Consider the following 26,623-nt stretch of genomic DNA (forward strand, 5'->3'; position numbering starts at 1 on the left):
ATGGGCTGGACATAAAAAGGGAGATTATTAATAAAGACTAGCTGAGTGGATGACTCTCCCAGAAGGTGAATTCTCTCCCAATTGGAAAACGTGTGTGCTCCTCTTTCCCAAAGTCTGCCCCAGCTTGACCCTTGGACACAACCTTGGAGAAGAGTTTCTGGGTCAGCAGAGCTCACAGGCAAGGGCCCGCAGCTCGTCACCCTTCGAAATCTCTAAGACAAGAAAGGCTGGGGAGCCTTCATGAGCATTGCTGGGAGACCATAAACATATCCCACTTCCTTTGAGACTAACCCAGCAGGTGCTGGGGGCGGGGGGCACCGCTTCCAGCCGGTCAGCCCGCCCTCTCCCATCCCCCTCACCACCCACCCGCAGCGCAGTTCCCTCTAAGATGCCTGCTCTCTGTGAGTGCTGAGTCGCTGAGCAGCTCGCTCTCCATGTGACTTCAGTTTCCGTCCGTTCCTTCCGCAAGTGCTAAAATAATCTGATGCTCCAGAGAGAGGAGGCAGCCCAGCCCCGCGTTCGCCTGCTCTCGAGGAGGCCGGAGCCCCGGGAGAGGATGCGCCCCGCGGAGCCGCCTGGGCCTGCGGGAGCCGTGAGTATTTCCTGCGTGGCCGCCTCCCCGCGGGGCAGCCGCGGCCCTCGTGGAGGTGGGCGAGCTCGGAGAGGTGGGACGGTAGGAGGTCAGCGTGTGTGGCCCACAGCTGGGGGGCTGATGGGGAAGTTGTGGGTGCTGCATCCAGGCTCCACTGCTTTCACGCCGTGCCGGGGCTACGGCTCTGGGTGTGGGTGGCAATACCTCTCTCTAGGAGCACTTAGCGCTGAGACAGGTGGCGTGAGGTAGTGGAAACAACGTGGGCTTCAGAGTCGAACCTGAGTTTGATTCCTGGCTCCGTGGGGAGAAGTTCTGAGCCTCAGTTTCTTCATCTGCAGAATGGGAGAATGGGAACAAGAATGCTCCCTCCCTGGGTGCACTGGCTGTAATGAGGTTGCTCTGTGAACGCTCAGCACGCTGAGTGCTTGGGTCTTTTTTGTTGCCCACAACGTGGACTGAGAGTCACCATTTCATAGATGAAGACACTGAGCCCCATGAACAGGGACACGTAGTTATGGATGTCTTCCATGTGCAGGCGTGCTCAAGGGGGTGGGGGTAGAGCTGTGAAGAAGACAGGAAAAGCCCCTTCCCCACAGAGCATTTGTCCTTGGGACAGTCACTAGGGCTCTGTTACTTGGACCCACAGCTAGTAAGTACCAGAGGGCGACCCCAGGCCTTTCTGACCCGTTGTTCAGTGCTTTTCTGTGGCCCTCACGGCCTTTCCATGTGGGCCGGATTCTGGAGGGTTCAGCGTATATCCCCATGCACTCAGGAGCTGACAAAAGCAAGGAGCCACTGACTGGGCTCATGCCGCCCTCAGAATGGGCTGCCAGCTCACCTGGCCCCTGAGAGAAGGTGAACACGTGCCCAGCGGCGGCCGTGACTCCGGGAGGCCGAGGCAAGGGCCTAAGAGTGGAGCCCTGGGTAGGGCTTGCCCTGGGAGGTGCGTGGGAGGTGCGCTTCCAGGGGGAGTGAGAGGACTCCACTGGAGGTGTCTTCCGTGATGGGTGCAACTTACTAGGAGTCTGGCCGTTGGAAACATTCAGAGTGTACAGAGCTGGCTCCCTTCACCCACTGGCTGTGCTGCACACTGTTTCTTGGATGTTGGTGATTTGCTGGGTTTTATAGCCCTGAGACTTCTTTATTTTCCTCACACACTTCTGTAGGTTTGTACATCTATGTCTGAGAGTTCCTAGAGGGGATTCTAGAATGATGGGCCTAGAAAAAAGAAAACCTTGACTCTTGCCCTTAGGTTAAACGAAAACAAAAACCTGTTTCACAAAGAGAGTGCTTTCATCTAATGGGTGCCCTCATGGGAACTTCATGAAAACCCACATAAACCTGATCCCACATTGTCCTTAAACCCGTCATTGGAGAGCAGGAGCCTCCCAAACAGAGTGCAGGCTCCCAGTGTCTCTGTCCTGGGGCCTGTGTTAGGAGTGCATGGACCTGTCCGTCTCTGGGCTTCTTGATTTTTTTGGAAGTGTGATGTTGGTAGTGATTATAACATGCGTCCTGGCTGCAGTGTGCATCCACATCATGAAGTGCACAGTAGACTCTTGGATGGACAACTTATTGTGTCTCACATCTTGCTCAGATCCATAGTATCACCACATAAGTTAGGGGAGGGTGGGCTTTCAACCATGACTGAAAAACTTCATCTTTCTCAGGACACGCTTGTATGCTCACTGATGCTCACCGATGTGTCTGCAATTGGTGACAAATATTTTTGCCTTTGGTAGAATTTCTTTATTATACTCATCTCTCCCCTTCCTCCCAAACCATTATTCTCAACTTTATATTCAAACAGATGTCATGTGCTCAGTGTGTGGGGGTTTCTGGGCTAGGTTAGGTGATGATCTCTGAAAGTTCAGAGAGGTGAGGAAAGGGAAAATAGGACATCGATACTTGGGTCTTATTAAGCCTCACAAGCAAGTGTAAACCTAAGTTCAAGGTCCCTTAGTTGCAAATGACAAAAACTCAACTCAGTTTGGCTTCAGCAAAAAAGAAGATTTATTGTTTCAAATAACCAAAAAGTCTATAGGAAATAGCTTCAGGCATGGCTGGATCCAGATGTTCAAATGGATGCCAGGAATCCATCTGTCTCTATTCCTCAGCTTTGCTTTCCTCTGTGTGGGCTTCATTATCAGGCAGGTCCTGAAGTTGGTGGCAAAGATGGCTGCCTGTGGCTCCAGGCTTAATTCCCACCAGCTCAGCATCTGAAGCAAGAAGAAAAAGGCTCTTTCCTAGTAGTTCTAACAACAATCCTTGGATTGATTGTCAAGAGCTTGGTGCCTGTGATGTACCCATTATAAACTAGTTACTGTGGTTAGGGAAATAGGAGGTTCTAATGGGCGCAGCCTTGTTCAGAGGCCCCACATTGGAGCCAGGAGTTGAGGTCCCACCCAAATGAACATGGACTTCTTAGGAAAGGAAGGGGTTTGGTTGCACAACAATGTAAATGTACTTAACACTACTGAACTATACACTTAAAAATGGTTAGGGTGCTAAATTTTTTAAATGGTTAGTGCATTTTACCACAAATAAAAGTTTTAAAAATAAAAGAAAGAAAGAAAAGAAAGGAAGGGGTGGTTTCCTCAAAGAGGAATTGAGGAGTTGTTACCAGAGGAGAAATGAATGTGAGTAGGCAAAGCCAACTGATTTCCAGAGCAAATGGAGTCAGGTGCTGAGAGCAAAGCACATGTCTTCTCACTTCAGTGCCTGAGTGATTTCAGGCTGAACAGAGGGAAGAGAGGAGGAAGTAGAACCCTGTCGTGGTTCTCACCAGCGAGGTGGGCAAGAGGAGCAGGGCTGGTACCAATGATGGGTGAAATGCAGCAAAGCCCTGGGGGCACACAGGGTCTCCCGCCTCCAGCCCCAACCCAGAAGGTCGCCCCCGTCAGATGCTGTGCCGTGTGCCCCAAGCAACCTTCTGCTGCCGCCTCCAAGAGAGAAAAGGATGGGGAGGGGATTTCTCCTCAGGAGGCAGCACTTGGGCCTCTGTCTTTTCACCCTGACTCTTCTCAAGCAGGACCTGAGGTCTGAGGCAGCCCAGCCCCCACATCATGTTCTCCAGTAACCTCATGTCACTCCATTTTAGATGTCAGGCGGGACACTGGCTCCTCCTGGTCCTGCCTGGTGTCACTCCTCTTCTGGTCCACACGTGATCCCTCGGGTCTCTCCTGCCTTTCCAGTGTCTCCTCTCGGTGGTCCCACCAGACGCCAAGGCCGAGCTCTCTCCCTCCGCCTGCAGGGCCGGTGGCGAGTGGGTCTTTCGCTGCCTGGCCCTGAGCCCCTGCTTCAGCTTCAGACGTTAGCGGTCTCCCTATCACTGCCCGGCCTGGCACCCTTTGACCTCCTCATGGGACTCCCCCGATGGCCATTCTCTTGTTCTAGGCTCTTGCGTCCTTCCTCAGCTCCCTAAACGGAAGGTTCCATTTTAGCTAATAATACTGGCTTCTTATTTCCTTCTAAATCCCCAGTTTTTTCTAGGTTTTCTAACTCCTTTTGCAGAACCTCTAAAGGCCCTCGTTTCTGTTATAGGTACACTCCATGGCGTCGACAGGTTGTCTCATCCCCATAGAAGACCATGACCCCATGAACACTCAGGGGTGCTATTCAGATTCTCGAACACTGCATGGTAGAGGCACTGGCCAATCAGAATGGACGTTGTCATTAGAAGCAGGGTCAGGTGTTACCTCGTTGGTTGCTGGATCATGGTGGGAGCCCTGGGAGTTCTGCAAGAGGGGCCAGGCAGCTGGGGTGGAGGCTCACGGGGCAGCTGTTTGCCAACAAATAGATACCTGTGCAGCCCAGCTGAATGTTCTCTCAGCGTGTATTCCCCCCAGGCAGGTGCACATCCAGCACCTCCGACCTGGGCCGGAACTCAGCTCTGGTTTTGGCTTCACTGTCTATAAGCTATGTGACTTGAGCAATTCCCTTTGGCCTTTTCAAGTCTTGGGTTTCTTATCTGTAAAATGGAGATGATAAGCAGAGACTGGAACATAGGTATTTGCACACTAATGTTCATAGCAGCATTATTCACAATGGCCAAAAGGTAGAAGCGACCTAAAGGTCCACTGATGGATGGATGGATAAACAAAATGTGGTATATGCATACAATGGAATTTTATTCAGGCATTAAAAGGAATGAAATCTGATATGTGCTGTAACATGGAGGGACATTGAAACATTATGCTAAATGAAATAAACCAGACACAAAAGGACAGATGTTACGTGATTCCACTTATATGCTGCCACTTATGTGAGGTGCCTAGAACAGGTAAATGTATAGTAAAGAAAGAATAGTGGTTGCCAGGGGCTGAGGGCAGGGAGGAATGGGGAATTACTTTTTAATGGATACAGAGTTTCAGTTTGGGAGGATGGAAAAGTACCGGAGATGGATAATGGTGAGGTTGTACAACAATGTGAATGTACTCAATGCTACTGTAAAGGGGTTAAAATGGTAAATTATATGTATATTTTACCACTATAAAAAAAATGGAGATAATAATGCTTACTACATGGAACTGTTGCAAGTATTAAATGAGATCAAATGTCCATAAGAAGCCTTTGCAACTTCAAGTGCTATTATTATTGTTAACCAATAGCATTAAGTTATAATCTAATTGTCTTGGGTTTATCCAAGAATTCCTTAAAAATCCTTATTTTTTGGGAAGGAGAGGATTTTTGAAAAAATCCCATTCCTCTGTGAATTCAAATAAGTTTTAGAGAAAAAAAAATTAGCCTTAGAACAGGTAGCCACCTTGCCAGTACAATTTTAGGAAGTTTGAAAAGGATAAAATTATCTCCCCTACCATCTTGAAACTGTGCCGTGAAAACTTTAGTATTTTTCATCATTACCTATATACGTTCCCATTGAAGAGCAGTGCATGAAAGAGGATATCAGTCATTCACACTTTAGTATAAGCTGCTTTCCTCCTAATTCTGGCTGAGAACACTAAGGCAGTGATGATCTAATCTATTTTGTTTCTTTTTTTTATGAGAGAAACTTTTTTTCCCCAAATAAAATAGCTGACTTTGCAAGCTCAATTAAATTGAGATTAAATTAATTAAATTGACTCAGAAGATTGAAAAAGTAGGAACTTTTTAAGTTATATCACTTGATATTGATTCTAAAGTATTTAAGGTGAAATGTACTGATGACTGCAGTCTATTTTGAAATGCATCAAAAAATAAGATCGATTGAAGGATAGATATGTGATAAAAACAAGTATAGTAAAAAGTTAAAGTTTGTAGAATCTAGGTGGTGGGTATACCAGTGATCACTGTCAAATTCTTCAACTTTGCTGTATGTTAAAAATTTTTCATAATAAAATGGTGGTGAAAAGTTAAATTACTAACAATACCTAGTAACTCCTCACATTCATTTTCATAAACATAAAAATCAAATAATAAAAAATAAAAAGACATCCATGGGATCTATAACTATCTATAATATACTATCATATTATATGGATTGTTGTTCAACTAAACTCTTAGGATGTGATGAGGAGGTGACACGTGCACTGGGCCTTGAAGGATGAATAGGAGTTCGGCAGGTGGAGAAGATCAGAAAAAGGGCCCTTCCCGCAGAGGAAGCAGTGTGTGAAAATGCATCCTTTAGTCAAGGATAGCAAGTATCCCAGGGTAGCTGCGGCTTGTGGTATTGAGCTTGAGTTTTGGTGGACACACAGACTAGGTTTGAATTGCAGCTCTGATATTCTCCAGCTATATGGCCTAAACCTCTGTGAGCCTCAATGTGCCATGTGTAAAATGGTGATGCTTTTGTGAGGACTATTATATGTAAAGCACCCGGCACAGGACTTATCCCAAAGTAAGCACTCCGTACACATTAGCTATTACAGTTAAGAGCCTGGAAGGCAATCTGGGAGCTTGAATACTGTCCCATGGAGCTGGGCAGTTACCAGGAATCCACATGGTTTCATTTCTCAGTTGTGCTCTTTCTCAAGGAAACCAAGGTGGAGTGGTTGGCTATTTCCAGTCTGGTCACTAAGCCCCAGTTATCACCTGTCATCCATGCCCATAGTCTCCTGCAGACTCTGGGCAGTCTCGTCTCTGAACATCCCAAAGTCACACCCTGCAGCTCACATGGATGGGAGAAGGGACGGCACCTCCTCTGTTTTATTTATTTCAACACCAGCTCCCTGTTTGCACAGAGGAACTCTGCCCTTTCTTTAATTCTGACACTACCTTGTAGCTACAGAAAATGTCTGCCCCCGGGGGGGGACTCTTGCAGGCCTTGGAGGAATTGGTGGAGTACTCTCCTCCCCTCACTTGAAATGAAGTCCACAACATTTCCTTATGTGGACAAAGCTTTTGCACACACATTCTCTCATTCAGTCTTGACACAACCCTGTGAGGTTGGCAAGGCCATTGTCACCCATGGCCACCACTGGAGTGAAGTGACCAGAGAGAACAAGCCTGTGATACTGAAAGGAAATGACAAGTTGAAGCTAAAGCATTATTGGTTGGGTGCCTATCCACTGAGATTATGTGGGTGTCTCGTATACAGAGGTGACACCCCGGAACTACCACCAGCCATGTGAGAGCAAGCTGTTATCTCCCCAGTGGGAACAGATTTGCGTTATTTATGACCTGTGGCCAGATGCAGCCTGTGGCCATGGAACAGAACAGAGTGAGCTGACCTCCGTTGGTTCTGGAGGGCTGACCCTGACCACATAGGGAAGCCGGTGACTCATCTGTAGCCCTGAGGAAACGAAGAAGAGCAGGGTAGTGCTCTAAGTGGCGCTTCACACACTGAGTCTCTGTAGGAAGACTCCAAGGGAAGAAGAGCACTTTGGTCCTCCAGCCTCCCTCCAGGCAGAGGCAGAGCCTCCGCTGTTCGCAGACAAGACTCGTCCACAGCCCGGAGGAGCCCGGGCTGACCAGGTGTGCTAGGCTCAGGTGGCAACGAGAGATCTGGGTTTTAAACCAGTGTTGGAAACCATTGCACTGTGTTCCCTGTGGCACCTTGTCTATATCAGTTCAGCTCTCTGGCCTGAGTGTTCTCACCTCCAAAATAGCGGTGGGTAGTCCCTTCAGAAATGCTACAGTTCTCAAAAGGGTGATCAGTCACTAAATTTGAATGAAGATGCATTTGCCGGAAGAGACATGTGCACCAGAACTGTCCTTCCTCACACAAATTCTCAGGACCGCACACCCAAGGAGCTTTCCGACCAATGCAAATGATATAACTCCTCACTTATTTGTCCAGGCTTAGAGGGGCAGCCATGTCCTAGAGGCAAATGTAACAGGGCACAAATTGTACAACCAGCCGCTTACAAAGCAGTGAGCTCCCACCCTGGGGGTGTTAAGCACAAGCAGGTTGACAACCTGCTGGGGACAAGGATGCTGTAAGGATGAAAAGACTTTTTTTTTTAACTTTCATTTAAAACTTGTCTTAATATGGTAACAATCTTGCAACACAGGCATTCCCATTTTACTGGGGAGGAAATTGAGGCCAAGAAGTTGAGTGATGTACCCAAGGTCAGAGCCAGGCTTTGAACCCGGTCCGTCTGTCCCCTTAGCCTGGGCTCCTCCCTCACCCTTACATCCGCCTGTCCAGGGGCTAGGCTAAGAACATGCAAACCCAAATCTAAACCCCTGGACTCTGAAAAAGAAATCTCTGTAATAAAACTTATCTTAGTTATTAGTCAATGATATTTTTCTTCCGTTTACTTCAAACATGATTGTTTTAAGCACACTCAAAATAATTGTAGTTCTAAGTACCTATAAGGAATTCTGTGTTTTAGTGATATTTATTAGGCTCTGATTATGACATATTTTAATTTTAAGTAATAATAGATTGATTCTACTCTTTTAAAACTTGTCTGAATACAGTAATTTAAGTTGATTGTTGGAAAAGTTGAAAATACAAAGAAGAAAAAATATAGATATAGAAAAAGTAAATATCAGGTCTAATTCTCCCCACTGTTGAGAGTCTGATGTGTACCCTTTAGAGTATTTTCTGTGCACATACAGATGCATGCATATTCTTTTAACAGAGTTGGGATTACACTATATATTCTATTTGGTATTTTCCTTTTTTTCTTAATAATATTTTATTACGAACGTCTTTCTATGTCAATAAATATATTACTACCAAAGCATTTTTTTTTAAAGATTTTATTTATTTATTTTTTCCCCCCAAAGCCCCAGTAGATAGTTGTATGTCATAGCTGCACATCCTTCTAGTTGCTGTATGTGGGACGCGGCCTCAGCATGGCCGGAGATGCGGTGTGTCGGTGTGCGCCCGGGATGCGAACCCAGGCCGCCAGCAGCGGAGCGCGCGCACTCAACCGCTAAGCCACTGGGCCGGCCCTACCAAAGCATTTTTAATTGCAGCACATTATTCCTATCATAGTGTTGTATCATAATGTATTGAACCAATTTTTCCATTGTTGCACTTTTAGGTGGCTTCCACTTGTGTGTGTGTGTGTGTGTGTGAGGAAGATCAGCCCTGAGCTAACATCCATGCCAATCCTCCTCTTTTTGCTGAGGAAGACTGGCCCTGGGCTAACATCCATGCCCATCTTCCTCCACTTTATATGGGACACCGCCACAGCATGGCTTGACAAGCAGTGTGTTGGTGCACGCCTGGGATCCGAACCGGGGCTGCCACAGTGGAGTGCGCGCACTTAACTGCTACGCCACCGCGCCGGCCCCCCCACTTTTTTATTATTATTACTAATGTTGTAAGGAATATTTCTGTAAAAATATTTTTACATACATTTTAATTCCTTAGGATAAATCCCTAGAAGTGGAATTATTGAATAAAAAATAATCTGCGTTTTCAGAATCTTTGATAAATTGTGCTAAGTTGTCCTTCAAAAAAGTGCTAATTTGCTTTCTCTCCCTTCAGGGTATGAGACAGTTCTGGGGTGCGGGGGAGATTCAGAAGCCATTGTGTTGCCTATATTTTAACAAATTCATTATTAAGAAAGAAAGACAGAGAAGCAAATCATGAGGTCTAAATTCACGCATCACAATTCTAAATGCTCTGTTGCCCCAACCCTCAATTTGCAAGTTCTTTTTTAATGCATCCATCATCTAAATATTGATTCTTTGCAAGATATAAGAATGTATTAATTCACCCAAAGAATACAGCTAGTTCTTTGCTTTTTTGTGTGTGTGTGTGAGGAAGAGTAGCCGTGAGCTAACATCTGTGCCCATCTTCCTCCATTTTGTATGTAGGATGCCTCCACAGCATGGCTTTGATGAGCGTGGTGCGTAGGTCTGCACCCGGGATCTGAACCGTTGAATCCCAGGCCACCGAAGCGGCGCACGTGAACTTAACCACTTTTCCATCGGGCCGGCCCCTGGTTGTTTACTTTTATAACTATTCATTTTATTTCACATGAAATTCCAAAATCAAAATTTAAAATTCTTTGAATTTAAAAGTACACATTTTGGGGGCCAGCCTGGTGGCATAGTGGTTAAGTTCGCATGCTCCCCTTTGGTGGCCCGGGGTTCGCAGGTTAGGATCCCAAGTGCAGACTGATGCACCGCTCACCAAGCCATGCCTTGCAGCATCCAGCATACAAAATAGAGGAAGATGGGCACAGATGTTAGCTCAGGGCTAATCTTGCTTAGCAAAAAGAAGAGGATTGGCAATGGATGTTAGCTCAGAGCCAGTCTTCTCCACAAAAATAAATAAAAGTACATATTTTTGACATTTCTCCAAAGAAGATATAGAAATAAATCAATGAACACATGAAAAGTGCTCAACATTATTAAGTATAAGGGAAGTCCAAATCAAAACCACAAAGAGATAGCACTTCACACCCACTAGGATGGCTACAATAAAAATGACAGAAAATAACAAGTGTTGGCAAGGGTGAGGCGACATTGGAACGTTCATACACTGCTGCTGGGAATATAAAATGGTACAGAGACTTTGGAAAACAGTCTAGCAGTTCCTCAAAGTTAAGCACAGAGTTGCCATTTGACCCACCAGTTTCCCTCCCAGGGTGTATATACTCAAGAGAACTGAGAACATGTCCACACAAAAACTTGTACATGAATATTCATAGAAGTATTATTCATAATAACCAAAGAGTGGAAAAACCCAAATATCCATCAACTAAAGAATGTGTAAACAAATGTGGTATATCCATACAATAGACTATTATTCAGCCATAAAAAGGAATGAAATACTGATACATACTACAACATAGATGAACTTTGGAAAACATTACGCTGTGTGAGAGAAGCCAGACACAAGAAGCCACATATAATATGATTCAATATATATAAAATGTCCAGAATAGGCAATTCCATAGGAACAGAAAGTAGATTAGTGGTTGTCAAGGGATAAAGGAAGTGACTAATGGGTATAGGGTTTCATTTTGGGGTGATGCAAATGTTCTGGAATTAGATAGTAGTGATGGTTGCACAACTTTGTGAATATGCTAAAAACCACTGAATTGTACACTTTAAAGCGGTGAATTTTATGGTATGTGAATTATATCTCGATGTTAAAAAAGTACACTTTGTGGCTTACTTACAGGGAAAGAGTGCACAGAGTATCTTTAAAATTTTGTAGACATCTTTCTTAGATGTCTGAGTAATCAAAATAATCCTAAACTCACTATTCAAAAGTCAGATAATTTCATCTTGAATTTAAGGTTTGAGCCAAAATGTCATTCTGGCTTTATTCCTTCCCTCTTTCCCTCCCTTTCTCTCTCTCTCCCTATCTTCTTTCCTTTTTTCAGGCTGTATTTTAAGCATTAAATATATATTGCTAAATTATTTGCTTGGTGTAAGTATAGCTTCTCCAAACAAAAATCATGCAAATCAAATTAGTTTTATGTGCAGATTATTATAAAATAGAGATGATGTCTACAATCATCTAACATAATGATTTGTCAGTACCCAGAAGAAGTCGATTTTCCTGTTACATGAATTTAATTAGTTTTAGAATGCACTTTTTTCAACAGTTTGTGCTTTTATGTGTCAATTTTTTGTCACTTTTTGTTTTGAAATGATCTTGAACTTACAGAAAAGTTTCAAGGCAATGCAAAGAATTCCCATAAATTCTTTACCCAGATTCACCAAATTATTAACATTTTCTCATATTTGTTTTCTGTCTTTGTACATTTATATATAATTTCTTTAAATATTTATATATAATTTTTTCTGAATGACTTGAGAATAATGTTGCAGACCACATGCCCCTTTTACCCTGAATAATTCAGTGTATATTTTCTAAGAACAATGATAGTCTCTTACATAACCACAGTACAATGATGAAAATCTGGAATTTAGCGTTGATATAATACTGTTATTTCATCCATTGTCTGTATTCCAATTTCGCCCAGTACCCCAGTAAGGCCCCGACAGTAATTTGATCCTTTGGTTAAGGAGGTATCTGTCAATTTCTCCACTATAAAGCTGCTATTTTTGCCTTTGTAAAATTAATAAGTAACTTAGTAGGGAGATACTTTAAGACTATATTAATATCTTGTTTCCCAGCAAATTTTCACTCTTTAGTTTTACCATCCCTTGATGATTCTTGCCTGTAGGATGCACTTTGAAAAATACATTCCTGGATTCAGATTTCAGCCACTTTCTCGAATTTTCAGGTAGCGTCATAAAGCTTGCATATGCTTTTTTGAAATATTATGTTCAATTTCGTCCTTCGTGTTTAAGCTTATTAAAGAGTGCAAGTCCTGTTTTAGTTAAGTCCTCTTTGTTGGCAAGAAGCAACACTTGGGCCAGCTACTGGGGGCGGGGGGGCTGGGGGAGTACTATCATGAGAAAACCTGGAGCTTGGAAATGGACGCGGCCCTGTCAAGAGCCACCAGGAACCCAAGAGGCAGCCTTAGAGCCCGTCCTCCACCCTCTCCCCCAGCCTGCATGGTCCACCCTCTCGTTCTTTCTAGTCCATCTTCTCTGATCTCTGCCTTCTGTTGACTGTTCATTCGCCGTGTCATCTGCCTCACAGCATCTGCTTTCTCATGACGAGATCCCTCAAAAATTCAACTCGACCTTCGCTCTCAGTGCCTCTTAGCTCCAATTTCCACCGCTAATTACCTAAGTCTCTTCTTTGTCTTTCTGCATTGGGGTCACGCATAGGGTGCTGGCCACATGTAAGGATTGACCTCCCCTGGTCAGGTGCTTCCCCAAGATGCTGTCACCTTGGTGGAGGTGGAGGTGAGGTCATGTGCTTCTCCTGAGGGCTGCCCCTCCAGAGGGACTGGGGGTGTGATGGACAGAGCAATTGAACTGGACAGCGGAGGTTACGTTAATATATCAACCATTTTTCTTGAACCACACTCAGGACACATGATGTAACACTTCTGTGCTCCTTCCAGGTATGAGAAGCTGTCTGGAAGCTCTGGTTTGAATGTCAAAATGTTAGAATTTTCAGGATATTTTTAGGGGTTTATGCGTATATGTGTTTTAAACTTAAGTGTTTACTGAGCGCCATTCTGTGAAGAGTACTTGAAAAATGTACATTCCTGGAAATTTGGGGACAAAAGGTTACCATAATTTCCCCTCTCCCTTTAAGAACTCCAACATTTGTTTCCTTTTCCCCAATTTTTTTTTCTTTTGTTGAGGAAGATTCGCCCTGACCTAACATCTGTTGCCAATCTCCCTCCTTTTGCTTGAGGAAGATTGGCCCTGAGCTAACATCTGTGTCAGTCTTCCTCTATTTTGTATGTGGGTTGCCACCACAGCACGGTTTGATGAGTGGTGTAGGTCTGCGCCCAGGAGCCAAACCCACAAACCCCAGGCTGCCAAAGCAGAGTACGTCAAACTTAACCACTATGCCACCAGGCTGGCCCCTTCCCCATTTTTTTAATTTTGAAAAATTTCAAAGTTGCAGAAAAGTTAAAAGAAAGCACCATGCTAAATTTACCAGTTGGTAATATTTTGCTTTAGTTTTGTCTTTCTCCCTCGTTATTGAGCCATTTGAAAGTAGGTTACATAAACTGTAGACATCATGAAATTTCACCCCTAACTACTTCTGCATGCATTTCCTAAGAATAAGGGCACTTTTCTACATAACCACAACATCGTTATCATGCCTAAGAAAATTAGCAATAGTCTGATAATATCATCTGTACATAATACTATCTGAAACATATCATTCAGTACACATGTAAATTTCCCCAATTGTCTCAAATTTTTCTTTTAGAGATTTTTTAAAAGTCTAAAATCCACTCAAGGTACATGCTTTGCACTTGGTTATTATGTTTCTTAGTCATTTATAATTAGACGTCCCTCTTCTCCCCTCTCCTGCTTTTCTTTGATTTTCAAGACCTTGACTTTTCTGAAGAGTCCGAGCCAGCTGTCTTGTAGGACATTGTACAGCCTGGATCTGTCTGGTTGTTTCCTCATGACAGGGTTCAGGGCAAACACTTTTAGCAAGAATACTACCAAGATGGGGCTCTGGTTTGCCCAAGGTGCCACACCTGGAGGCTCCGGATGCAGGTGGACATGGGAGATGTTAAGTTGGAACACGTGTGAAGGTTGAGGTCACTGTAATTTTTTGCTAAGAATCAAAGAGACCAAAGCTGCTTCCCTGAGGCTCTCAAATACTTCTTGGTAGTAGGAATTGTTTGAAGTTGTCACAGACTAGGGTTTCTGTTCTTTGTTATCTGTTCTCTGTGGTCTGTGACCAGCTGCCCTTCCCTTTCTCTTAGGATCCTAGGTGGGATTTGCTCTTTTATTTTTAAGCAGAAGTGGACTCCTTTTCTGTGGAGCCCTCTATCCAGCACCTGTGCCTTTTGTGTTCAGAGGGTGTCACTGTCACACATTCACACCCCACGCTCGTGCATACTCTGCTTCTAGAGAGTCCCTCCTCCTAGACCGGTCTATAAATATTTGTTTCTAACACCAAATATTTCTGAGGGTATTCTCCACTTTCTCACTTTCTCCAAAGACCTCTTTCTTTCTTTCTTTCTTTTTTTTTGGTGGGGAAGATTGTCCCTAAGCTAACATCTGTTGCCAATCTTCCTCTTTTTGCATGAGTAAGATTGTCCCTGAGCTAACATCTGTGCCAGTCTTCCTCTATTTTGTATGTGGGTTGCCACCACAGCACGGCTTGATGAGTGGTGTAGGTCTGCAGCTGGGATCGGAACCCACAAACTGGGGTGCTGAAGTGGAGCACGCCAACCTTAGCCACTACACCACTGGGCTGGCCCCCAAAGACCTCTTTCTTTCAAGCTTTTTCAGCTTATCTGATTACTTTGAGAAAATTCTTAATTATATGCTAATATATGTATAACACTCTTAATACTTGCTAATAGCATCTTTAGCAAAGAGGTTGTGGTCCCAGCTCTGGCAGCAGCTGCTGTAGTAGCAGCGGCTAGAGAAGGCCGGGAGGAAAGAGAGTCGGGGAGTGAGGAGGTGATATTCGGGGTGCCCCTGAATACTAGAAATCCAGCATCCTTTCCTGAAAATGAATTAAAAAAACCTCACAAAACAAAACCCAAAACTCAGGTCAGAGTTACTGCTTGATATTCCCAAACTTTGAGTACGAGGAGACCCTTTTAGGGAGAAAAATACCTGTCGCTTGGCCCTTACCTGATGGTTGTGTTTTCCTATCAGCTGATTAATACATTACATAACAACAGAAAGCTACTTGGAGTTAATAACTCTTAAAAAAACAAGTTATATTTTACTAACACAGGAAAATGTACATACATTAAAAAAAAAAATAGTGTATGTATATATGTTTGTCAGAGAGCCTGACAAAAATAGGGACACTGCTGCTATCCTGAACTATTTTGATTCTTGTGATGAGAGAGACATGGAAATTTCAGGACCTCAACAAGCAGAGCCCAGTCAAAAGATTTCACTCACCCTTTCTTCCCTGTCCATTGCAAAAGCCAGCATCAGCCATATGTCCTCTGGACTGGAGCCACTCCTTGGCCTGCGTGTGGCTGTCATCCTCTGTCCAAGCAGTCCTGAGCCCAAAACTGATATGGTCATGGGGATGGGTCTGGAAGGGCTGCCCCAGCTTACAGCCAAGCCACTGCCGGCAGGATCGGGCTGCCCTTTCTAAAAGGAGTGAATGTTCCCATCCCTTTCATTGTCCCACACAGCCATGGGGCCATCCCGTCAGTCTTCTTTTACCTTAGGTCAGTGACATAGGAGCTTTTCCCTATTATTTTGTGGAAACAGAAAAAGCAAACAAGCATAATTTCTAAAACAAAAAGGGATTTTTGCAGCTGATATGCATTCTTCTTCCTTAGTTCAAAAGACAGTCTCGATTCATGTTGTTTTTATGAAATAAATCTGTTTTCACCACTTATTTGTTATGACCAGATCTGGAGAGAGAAAAGCCAGAAAGCCAGTTATCTTTCTGACTAAAAAGGAACACTCTATAGACAAAGGATGGATAGGGGTTAACCAGGTTTCCATGATAGCCAATTAGAATGCATAGTCTCAAGACTGATGGTTACATAGGGGATACCCTTAAGCATTTGAGGTCCTAGTATTTCAAGGACTTCTTAGAGAAGAACCAGCAAGGACATTTTGTGATGACTGAACTCAAACAGAACAGTTAGAGAAGATAAAGAAGAAATATAAATTCAACACAAAGAGGGCTTCACTTTAACGGGAGGTAGGATATATAATCCTAATATCTCCAAGTCACATGTGTTACAGACATAGTACAGAATCTTGTCTCCTGTTAGCACCTAGGTCAATAGTGTCTTGTCTTTCAAAGCTTTTCACTAATTAGAAGCTCACAGTCTCTGGCTTTAGCCACGATCATGATAACCATGACTGGATAAAAGATATAGAGAGAATGTATAGAAATTGTTTACTGAATAAAAGAATATAGAATGTATAGACTATATAAAAGAGAATGAGACTTACCATTTTCTGCCTCCATACTTGGAAGGAACTCTTTGACTTTGTTATCTGGTTTAAGCAGTCTGTTAATGTCATCTGTTTCTCGTGTCAGGATCTCAGGTCTTATATAAAATATTTTCCCAGTGGTCACTCAGACCAGGAGGAGACACGGTACTTATTACTTATCAATACTTCTAAGTATTGATAAGTAACTGATATTTACTTATCAATAAGTACCATATTGATACCCTACTTGGAACATGGGTTGATTTGCAATTCCATTGTGTTAATCCTGTTGCTTCCGCAGTGGTTCACAGTCCGTGAAAAGGGAACCGTTGATCCAAGCCCTTTTAATTATAATGAGGGGAGCTTCCAGGTTACCTCCTTTAAATTATTAATGTCATACTGCCATATGTGCCCTCCATCATAAGTGTTTTTCATGCACTTCTCTTTCTTCACCAAAAATGTATCTAAGATGATTTGGCTTAAAAAATGGATGTATTTTTCAGAAGATGTCAGAGAGAGAGGAGTAAAGTGAGACAGTTACTTAATTGCACACTTAGATGTTCTCTTTCAGCTGGAGCATTGTTGAGTGGTCCTCACCCAATTGGAGGGGAGGCAGTCCTGTGCACACAGGAGAGGGTTCATGGGATTTTCCAATGAGATTTGGCATCCAAACTGTTTACCTTGTACTCTGCAGTGCCATGCCTCTGAAGAAGACTTCTGCAGCTACACACTCCAGGAACAGTGTTTCTCAGCCCGAATGGTTATTATTTTGGAAGTCTTTTCTTTCTTTTCAGAGCCATTACAGACATTTTTTTTAGTACTGCTCCACAGCGCTCACATTTACATCATTGTGTCAGCCAAGGTCCAACCAGGAAACAGAAACACCCAGATTTTTAAGCAAAGGAAATTTAATGCAGGAAATTGGGTACACGTGATGGAAGACACTGAGACATCAACCAGAGAATAGATAGTCAACTCAGAGATTAGCAATTCAAGGAAGCTGCTACTTCCTCTAGGGAGGGGTAGGATAAAGGGAAGAGGGGTGTTACCAGAGCCTAGGAGTCACCAGAAGCAGCTCAAAGACTTCTCTGTCCAAGGCAGAGAGGGAGGGCAATACCCTGGACTCTCTTCTTCTGTCATTTGACCTCCAGTAGTGCCTCCCATTGACCTACCAGCTGGAGGCCAGCTGACACCCAGAGCTTAGGAAACAGAGCCTTCGGAAGTCAGTCTCCTGTGATATAGAGCAGGGTCGGGGAAGGGTAAGGCATGGATCTGAGGACAAACAGCTCTCAACCAGCATAGTCACCTGTTACTGGGATTAACCTTGTTTTGGAATTTATTAATGTAGAATTTTTAACCCAACCTTCCCGCATACCTTTCACACATTTAGTTGGTATGATGATGTATCCATTCTTCCAGTCAAGTTATTCATTCTTTTTCCTTCTTTGTGTAGCTGTTGAATTACCTTGGAGATTATGCATAGGAATAACAACCACGCTACCAGCTCATTGGTATTTGGAACTCATAAATAATAATTGTGTTATTAACTACCATTATAGTTAATGAAGCACTTTCACATATACTATTTGATTCTCATAAAAATTCTGAATAGTTATTATTATCCCATTTTATAGAAGGATTATGTGAGTCTTGGAGACTTTATGTGAATTTCTCAAGAACAAACAACAAAAACTGGGCCAGAATTCAAACCCTGGTCGGTTTGGTTCCATATCCTATAATCTTTCCGTGCTGCCTCATGAGAGAAGGAGTTGCCCAGAGGGCACAGCAAGAGTTTTTCTGGGCTGGTTGGCCTAGCTTAGGAGGAAGAAGAAAATATGTTTTTAAATTTGCAGAAATTTTCTTGTTGACCCAGAAATGAAAATTACACTCTGGTCGTGACACCAGGCCTATCCAGCATTCCAATCTGAAGAGTTACATTCTCCCTGAAGAAATTGCGCTCTTGGGGCCAGCCTGGTGGAGCAAGCGGTTGAGTGCGCGTGCTCTGCTGTGGCGGCCCAGGGTTCGCCGGTTCGGATCCTGGGCGCGCACAGACATACCACTTGTCAGGCCATGCTGTGGCAAGCGTCCCATATAAAGTGGAGGAAGATGGGCATGGATGTTAGCCCAGGGCCAGTCTTCCTCAGCAAAAAGAGGAGGATTGGCAGATGTTAGCTCAGGGCTGATCTTCCTCACAAAAAAAAAAAAAAATGAAATTGCAGTCTTGCCCTGTACACATTCAGTATTTCAGTATACAGGCTGGCTGTTCTGGAAGGGTCAGTGTCACAGCAGCATGTACCATCCCAAGCCCAACACACCGACGGGTCAGGTGAGAGAGGAGGGGAGGGAGCACGTGCACGGTTCCCATCTCCCCATCTCTCTTCAATAAAATACAGGACTCTCACTGAGATTTGAGTGTCAGATAAACAATGAATTTTTTTAGTATAAGTATGTCCCGAATATTGAATGGGAGATATTTACACCAAAAAATTATTTGTTGTTTATCTGACATTCAAATGGCATCTTATAATTTGCTAAGTCTGGCAACCTTATCTCAAAGCGGACAAATGATCCCAAGGTTTCACGCGTGTGTGTGTGTGTGTGTGTGTGTGTGTTGGGAGGATACTGAGGACAGGAGCCCATATGGCTCTGTTTTTGCCATCTGTCCCTGTACATGCCATGAGGTAATAATTCCTGCACAGGGACAGAAGCGGAAGGAGGGTCTAGGAAGGGGATTCCCAGTGTCTGCAAATACTGATGAATTCTGAATTGGAGGTTCCCGCTGTGGTAAGGAGACCTGACCTGACCTGAGGTGAAGGCTAAAGTTGATTTACCTGGTTTCACTTAGCTTTTCTGTTGGTCTGTTATCACTGGTGAGTATTCAAATCTGACTAGGAAGTTAAAATTAGCCTTAGAGATGTGTAAACTTATTCGAAGAAAGGGAAAGAGGAAGGGGCCCGAGATGGCCTAGAAGTGTCAGGCAGAAAGGTCTGAGGATCCCATGGAATAGGTGAGGAGGTTCGTGTTAGTGCTGGGGCTGCTGGCCCAGGAGAAGACAGGAGAGCAGACCCTGAGGTCCTTCCTGGGTAGATGTCAAGGAGAGGATCGGGCAGGAGGAAAGCTGGGGCCAGGCACCTGCCCCTGATGCTGAAGAATGCAGAGCTGGGAGGGGATGCCATTGAGCTATAAACACCCCCAACAGGTGAGTAGTCAACTCAACAGCACTTACAGGGAGAGGAATTACCCTGGTTATTCATCCTGAGGCTCGTGGAGGGCTGCTCCCAGCCCTACCACTAAGTCAATCTGGAATCTTAAGCCATTATTATCTCTGGGCCTTTCCATATTCACCTGTAAAAATGGGATGGTGGAAGATTTATTACATTTCCATTATAGTTTCTCTTAGTTCTAAAGTTCTCTTGGTATTTGTATAATTTTAAGCCTTCTCATGACTCCTGTTCTCTGCTCACTGGCCAGGTAAGGGGGCTGGCAACCACATTTCATCAATAATCCTCATTATATCTGAAGATTGCTTTTCGTTTTCCCCTCAGTTTTTTCCCTTATCCAGGCAAAATATCAAAATCTTTTTTTCAAAGGGCTATATTCAAATGAGTTAACCAATAGGATCTGCTCTTTTCTAAAAGCCTCATGTCCACGCAACAATTAGTAACTCTGTGGGCCCAGGGGCTACAATTAATATTTCAATCCCAATTCACCATTCATTCATTCAGCAAATATTTATTGAGCTCAGGCGATGCATCAGGCAAATTTGAGCTTTGGGAGGAAAACTTCAACAGAACTACAAAACATGGCAAACTCTAGGTGACCTGAGACTTGGTCCCTCAAATCCTTTGCTTCTTTCTTCTGTTGCTGGATTCTTGGGAGTTTCAGTGTTCAGCTACCTGTCCATCAAATGGTAGAGGCAAAATGAAAATGAGTTCTTGTTGACAGTTGCAGTGAAAGATTGAAAATGTTGGCTACCTTGAGGTATTTGAATAATCTCTGGGTTTCCACCTCCTTGTCGCTGTGGGCCTCCAAGACCAGATGTCACTGGGAACGGGCTCCTTCTACTGAGAATGCAAAGTAGCCTTCTGGGATGTCCTTCTCTTACTCGCTTCTTCCTTGCCCTCTGTCCACAGTGCTGCACTTGAGATGGAGTTACTGCCCCTCTGGCTCTGCCTGGGTTTTCACTTCTTGATAGTGGAATGGAGGAACCGAAGTGGAATGGCCACAGCAGCTTCCCAGGGGGGCTGTGAGTTGGTGAGTTTTCCTGGGAACTCTGAGTTGTCCGTTGCTCCTGTCCTGACAAGGTTTGGTCTGTTTGGAAAGCTGATGGATTGTCAATTAAGGAGGGCAGGGAATGCATGAGTCTGATTCACCATACCTGCCTAGCACGATGCTATGTGCAAGCTGCTCTTTAACCGAAGGTTAAGATGATGCCTGGGAAAGGCCAGGCAGTCCCTGCCCCACCTTCTTCATACCTGCTGAAGACAGGAGGCCCCAGAGACAGGCCTAGGTCAGCTACCTGGAATAAGAACACCTTGTTAAAAATCTGGATGAGTGAGCCCCTCTAATGATATCGGAATCTCTGGGTGAGGCACATTAAAGTTGGGGAAGTCCTGTCTCCGAGTTTGTGTATGAGCTGATAGCAAATGCTTAAACAGCTGTGCTGAAGAGCATGCTGCCCACGCTGCACTGCAGAGCAATATCCTTGACCACGCTCAGGGTTAAGACCATCCAGGGGTAGATCCCTGAGCTTTTACTGTTTATCGTCTCGAGGGCTTTTAGCCTGTATGTGGAAGCAGACTTGGCTCATAACAACTGAGCATGTTTCTAGAAATTTTTTCCTTTGCCTACAACTCAGTGATATCAAAAGTCTGCTTGAGAAACATACATTAATAAACACTCCTTGAGCCCTTTTATATACACTGGGAAGACAAATTGGATGTCAGGGCTTACATTTAAAAACTTGTTCTTAAAGCTGATGAATCTTAAAAACCCAGCTGATCATGGTTCTTCGCCCCTTTTATTAACCACCAACTACCACGCTGTAGTATACTCTAGTATGGGGTAGGGGTTATGAGCCAGACCAGGTTTAAACCCCAGTTTACTGGCTGGTAACATTGGGGCCACTCTGTGCCTCTGTTTCCTCATCTGTAAAACATGGAGGTAATAATAGTACCAATAATACCATACACTAGGTGGTTATGATGATTAAATGAGTTAATGTATGTAAAGCACTCAAAACAGTGTCTTGTGTATAATAAATGCTATGTGTTTTATCTATTGTTATTATTATTGTTATTGTTGTTGTTAGTCTTTGCTATACAGACTTCTATGATTCACTCACAGAGGCTATGAAAGATTAGCTTCACAGTAGCTAAGTCAGGAGTGACCAGGCATAGGAAGAGGAGGGAGTAAAGCGTGAGTTCTTCCACAGCCTTTCAGGGTTCAGGCGAGACTCCCTACCTGACCCTTCCAGCCTGGTGGGCAGGAGTAGGGACTTGGCTGCCAGTGGGCTCCAAGAGTGGATTTCCTGTGGTTCTTTTGAATCGAGGGCTAAGAGTTTGAGAGTCAGGTCCCCTCCACTGCCCCTCCTTACGTTAGCCGTGGGACATTATCATAAAGTGGACATGGTGAGGTTTTCTTGGGCTCTGACGGCCACATGGTCCTTTTTCAGCGCTTCAGTGGGGCTGCATGGAATTGCAGAGGTGTGACCCCCACGACTGCAGCAGCTGTGGTGAAATAAGTTGTCACAGCTTGAGTAAAGCCCCTAACCACAACATTCTCCAGAGAGGCCCTGTTGAGGGAAAGACCAACACTTACTCAAGAAATACACTTTGTTTCTGCATGGGGAGATTCAATTTTGTAAAGATGTCCGTTCTCCCCCAAATTAAGCCATAATCATAATGAAGTCCTAATCAAAATTTCAAAGACTTTTGGGGGAGGGGAGGTGTGGAAGGAACTTGACAAATTCATTCTAATGTTCATCTGGAAATTAGAAACAACTCAAATGCTCAACAATAGGAGATGAATTAATTAGATCATGCTAATCATTATAGCTAACTTTTATTAAGCATTTTTGTGCTGCCAGGTTCTGTGTTATGGGTTTTACATAAACAATCACATTGAAACCTCAAAAAAAAAAAAAAACCCTATGAGAAAATTACAAGTCTAGTTTCCATTTTACAGGTAAAGTAATGAGGGTCCAACTGGTTAGGTAACCAGCCCAAGGTCACCCATTTGATAAAAAGTGGACTAATCCTAGAACTCTTGCCCTTAACCACTGTGCTATTCATGCAACGAACTAATATCAGTTGCTAAAAAGAATGATTGAATTTATTTTGATTGCCAATATATCTATCACATATCATTGAGGGGGGAAAAGATAGATTACTGAACGGTTTGTAGAGTGTGGTCTCATTTAAAAAAAAATTTTTTTTTTAAAGATAGATAATATCTGTAGGAAAGAGTCCAGAAGGAGATGTAACAAAAGGTTAGTGACATTTCTTTGAGGGAGAGGCTGAGGTTACTGAAGAGTTTAATTTTCTGTATTTCTATACTGTATCAATGTTTAATTATTAGAAAGTTTTATTTTAACAATCAGATAAAGAACTTGGGGCTCCAAGAGGTTAATTCCTTGCCCAGGTCCAAAGCTATTAAGTGGCAGAGCCAGGATTCAGACTTGAGTCTGTCATCTCTCCAAACCTTCTTCTTCTCTGTCAGGGTTTTCCTCCCTGTTCCACTACTCCACTTGCCACCTGGGATTGGGCCCACAATTTTAGGCTATCCCTGGCCTTGTCCTACTGACCAATCTATGGAAAGGAATGCCATCACTCTTTTTTTATTTTATTTTATTTATTTATTTATTCATTTTCCCCCAAAGCCCCAGTAGATAGTTGTGTGTCATAGTTGCACATCCTTCTAGTTGCTGTATGTGGGACGCAGCCTCAGCATGGCCGGAGAAGCTGTACGTTGGTGCGCGCCCGGGATCCGAACCCGGGCCGCCAGTAGCAGAGCACGCACACTTAACCGCTAAGCCACGGCCCGTGCCATCGCTCTTCTATCTTATCACTTAAAACTTTTCTCCTGGACACCTAATGACATCCTGTGGGTGATTGTTTTTTCCAATCTTGTAAAATATTGGGCGGAGTTCAGGTATCTAAGGCTTGTGTGACGTCTGCAGCGAGAACAGGGTCGCCCCATCCATCCCGCCTCCCCACGCTGCAGTCATGGTAGAACAGCATCCAGGAAAAGCATGGAATCGGGCAGTAAGAGCTCTGGGCTCCAGTCCCAGCTCTGCCGTTGGCTCTTCACTTCTCTTCTCTGGACCCCACTTTACTTTTCTGTACAATTCAGGGTGGTGATGAGCTCTAAAGTCCTTTTAAGCTGTAATATGTATCAATCTGGAATGTAGAGGAGTGTCCCAGGCAAAATCCCTTTGGGTGAAATGAAGATGCCACAGCACTGTTGATTGTTGGGCAGTGTCCCTGTCAGACACACCGGTGCAATGATACTAGTGATAACAGTGCCATCGTGTGTTTGCACTGATAGTGCCCACAGTGTGTCAGGCACCCTGCAGCCTCTCATCTAATCTCACTGCCATCCTCTGAAGTACATACTCTCTTTATCTCCATTCTTCAGAGGAATAACAGACGAAGGCTAAATTATTTGCCAAAGGTTACACAGGGAGTAATGGCAGACCTGGTCATCAGTCCCCGTCATAGTTAAAACCAAACGCAAATACAATTGTCCCCATTCAGCTGTGTGTTTTCAGTGAGGCCTGGAACTCAGCTCCTAGCTGACTATTTCAGTGTGAAGGTAAAGAACAAATTGTTCTTATCCTTTTGAAAAAATTATCATCTCTAGAGCCATTCCCAGCAGTGGCAGAAATAGTCTGATGAGTGAACTAAGTTGGTCTGTACATAAACCTCTGCCTCAGAGGCTCCTCCCTGCTGACCAGTGTGTTTTGGACCTAGGTGGATGGACTTGCTGACTGTCGCGGGCAGAACCTTGCTTCAGTGCCCAGCAACCTGCCGCCCTACTCCCAGACACTAATCCTGGATACCAACCCTCTCAAGACCCTGTGGAATCATTCCCTTCAGCATTACCCTCTCCTGGAGAGCCTCAGTCTGCACAGCTGCCACCTGGAGCGCATCGGCCGCAGCGCCTTCCAGGAGCAGGCCTTCCTGCGCAGCCTGGAGCTGCCTGACAACTCCCTCTCGGAGAGCTACAAGGAGACGGCAGCCGCCCTCCACAGCCTGCGGGGTCTGCGGAGGCTGGACTTGTCAGGGAATGCGCTGACGGAAGACATGGCAGCCCTCATGCTCCAGAACCTCTCTTCCCTGGAGTCTGTGTTCCTGGCGAGGAACACGATCATGAGGCTGGATGACTCAGTCTTTGAGGGCCTGGGGCACCTCAAGGAGCTGGATTTGCAGAGGAACTACATCTTTGAGATTGAAGGAGGTGCTTTTGATGGCTTAACTGAGCTGAGGCACCTCAACCTGGCCTATAACAACCTCCCTTGCATTGTGGACTTCAGCCTCACACAGCTGCGGTCCCTCAACGTCAGCTATAATGCCCTGGAATGGTTCCTGGCGTCAGGGGGAGAGGCTGCCTTTGAGCTGGAGATGCTGGACCTCTCTCACAACCAGCTGCTGTTTTTCCCGCTCCTGCCCCAGTGCAGCAAGTTACACACCCTCCTGCTGCGGGACAACAACATGGGCTTCTTCAGGGACCTGTACAACACCTCGTCACCACAGGAGATGGTGGCCCAGTTCCTCCTTGTGGACGGCAACGTGACCAACATCACCACTGTCAACCTCTGGGAAGAGTTTGCTTCCAGCGACCTCTCAGAGCTTCGCTTCCTGGATATGAGCCAGAACCAGTTCCAGTACCTGCCAGACGGCTTCCTAAAGAAAATGCCTTCCCTCTCCCGCCTGAACCTCAACCAGAATTGCCTGATGACGCTCCACATCCGGGAGCATGAGCCCCCAGGAGCGCTCACGGAGCTGGATCTGAGCCAGAACCAGCTGTCGGAGCTGCACTTGGCTCCGGGGCTCCCTGGCTGCCTGAGGAGCCTCCGGTGGTTCAACCTGAGCTTCAACCAGCTCCTGGGTGTCCCCACTGGCCTTTTCGCTGATGCCAGTAACATCACTACAATTGACATGAGCCACAATCAGATCTCACTTTGTCCCCGGCCAGCTGGCGTAGACCGTGTGGGCACCCCCAGCTGTGTGGATTTCAGGAATGTGGCATCTTTGAAGAGCCTCTCTCTGGAGGGCTGTGGGCTGGAGCCATTACAAGACTGCTCATTCCAGGGGACCGCCCTCACCCACTTAGACCTGTCCGGCAATCGGGGGGTCCTGAATGGGAGCATCACCCCTCTCAGAGATATTGCCCCCACGTTACAGGTCCTATCTCTCAGGAACGTGGGCCTCAGTTCCAGCTTCACAGAGTTGGACTTCTCTGGATTTGGGAATCTGAGGGACTTGGATCTGTCGGGAAATTTCTTGACCAGTTTCCCAAGGTTCAAGGGCAGCCTGGCCCTGCAGACCCTGGATCTCCGCAGAAACTTGCTCACAGCTCTTCCCCAGAGGGCTGTGTCTGAGCAGCTCATGGGAAGTCTGCGGACCGTCTACCTCAGTCAGAATCCGTATGACTGCTGTAGGGTGGAGAGCTGGGGGGCCCTGCAGAGCCTGCACACCATCGTCGACTTGGCCATGGTCACTTGCAACCTCTCCTCCAAGGTCATTCGCCTGATGGAGCTGCCCGAAGGTGTGCCTCAGGACTGTAAGTGGGAGCAGGTAGACATGGGCCTGCTGTACCTCGTGCTCATTCTTCCCAGCTGCCTCACCCTGCTGGTGGCCTGCACCATCATCTTCCTCACTTTTAGGAAGCCTCTGCTTCAGGTAATCAAGAGCCGCTGCCACTGGTCCTCCATATACTGACCTGGCTACATGCCATGGTTAGAAATTTGGTCTGTGAGTGTAAGGACACTTTCTCTGCCAGATCTCAAGATCTGATGCAGAGGACAAATCTGATGAATTGAGTTAAACCTTAAAATGTTAAAATGTTTAAAATGTTTCTATCCCTTAGTCGCCCAAGTTCTTTCTCCATCATTATGATTCGTCCTCATTATTCTGGTAAAATATTTATTAAGTGACATTCTATGAAAATAAAAAACGTGTCTCATAAATA

At 44.9% G+C, this 26,623-nt stretch overlaps 1 protein-coding gene across 2 annotated transcripts; it reads left to right on the forward strand.

Annotated features, from left to right (window-relative positions):
* Positions 1–26,623, forward strand: NRROS (negative regulator of reactive oxygen species). 2 transcript variants are annotated; one of them, XM_058556029.1, is made up of 3 exons: positions 1–592; positions 20,563–20,683; positions 24,403–26,623. In XM_058556029.1, the coding sequence occupies exons 2-3, from the start codon at positions 20,576–20,578 to the stop codon at positions 26,371–26,373; spliced, it is 2,079 nt and encodes a 692-aa protein (XP_058412012.1). In that variant the 5' UTR covers positions 1–592; positions 20,563–20,575; the 3' UTR covers positions 26,374–26,623. The 2 variants fall into 2 exon arrangements, with proteins under 2 accessions (XP_058412012.1, XP_058412013.1); XM_058556030.1 differs by lacking the exon at positions 1–592 and having other exon boundaries at positions 15,401–20,683.

Source organism: Diceros bicornis, chromosome 15, assembly GCF_020826845.1.
Source record: "Diceros bicornis minor isolate mBicDic1 chromosome 15, mDicBic1.mat.cur, whole genome shotgun sequence".
Classification (NCBI taxonomy): Eukaryota; Metazoa; Chordata; class Mammalia; order Perissodactyla; family Rhinocerotidae; genus Diceros; species Diceros bicornis.

What these genes read in the sequence shown, in the direction of transcription:
- NRROS (XM_058556029.1), top strand. Translation starts at nt 20,576, where the DNA reads ATGGAGTTACTGCCCCTCTGGCTCTGCCTGGGTTTTCACTTCTTGATA. An exon ending in CCCAGGGGGGCTGTGAGTTG is followed by an intron (nt 20,684 to 24,402) that starts GTGAGTTTTCCT and finishes TTTTGGACCTAG; the next exon opens with GTGGATGGACTTGCTGACTG.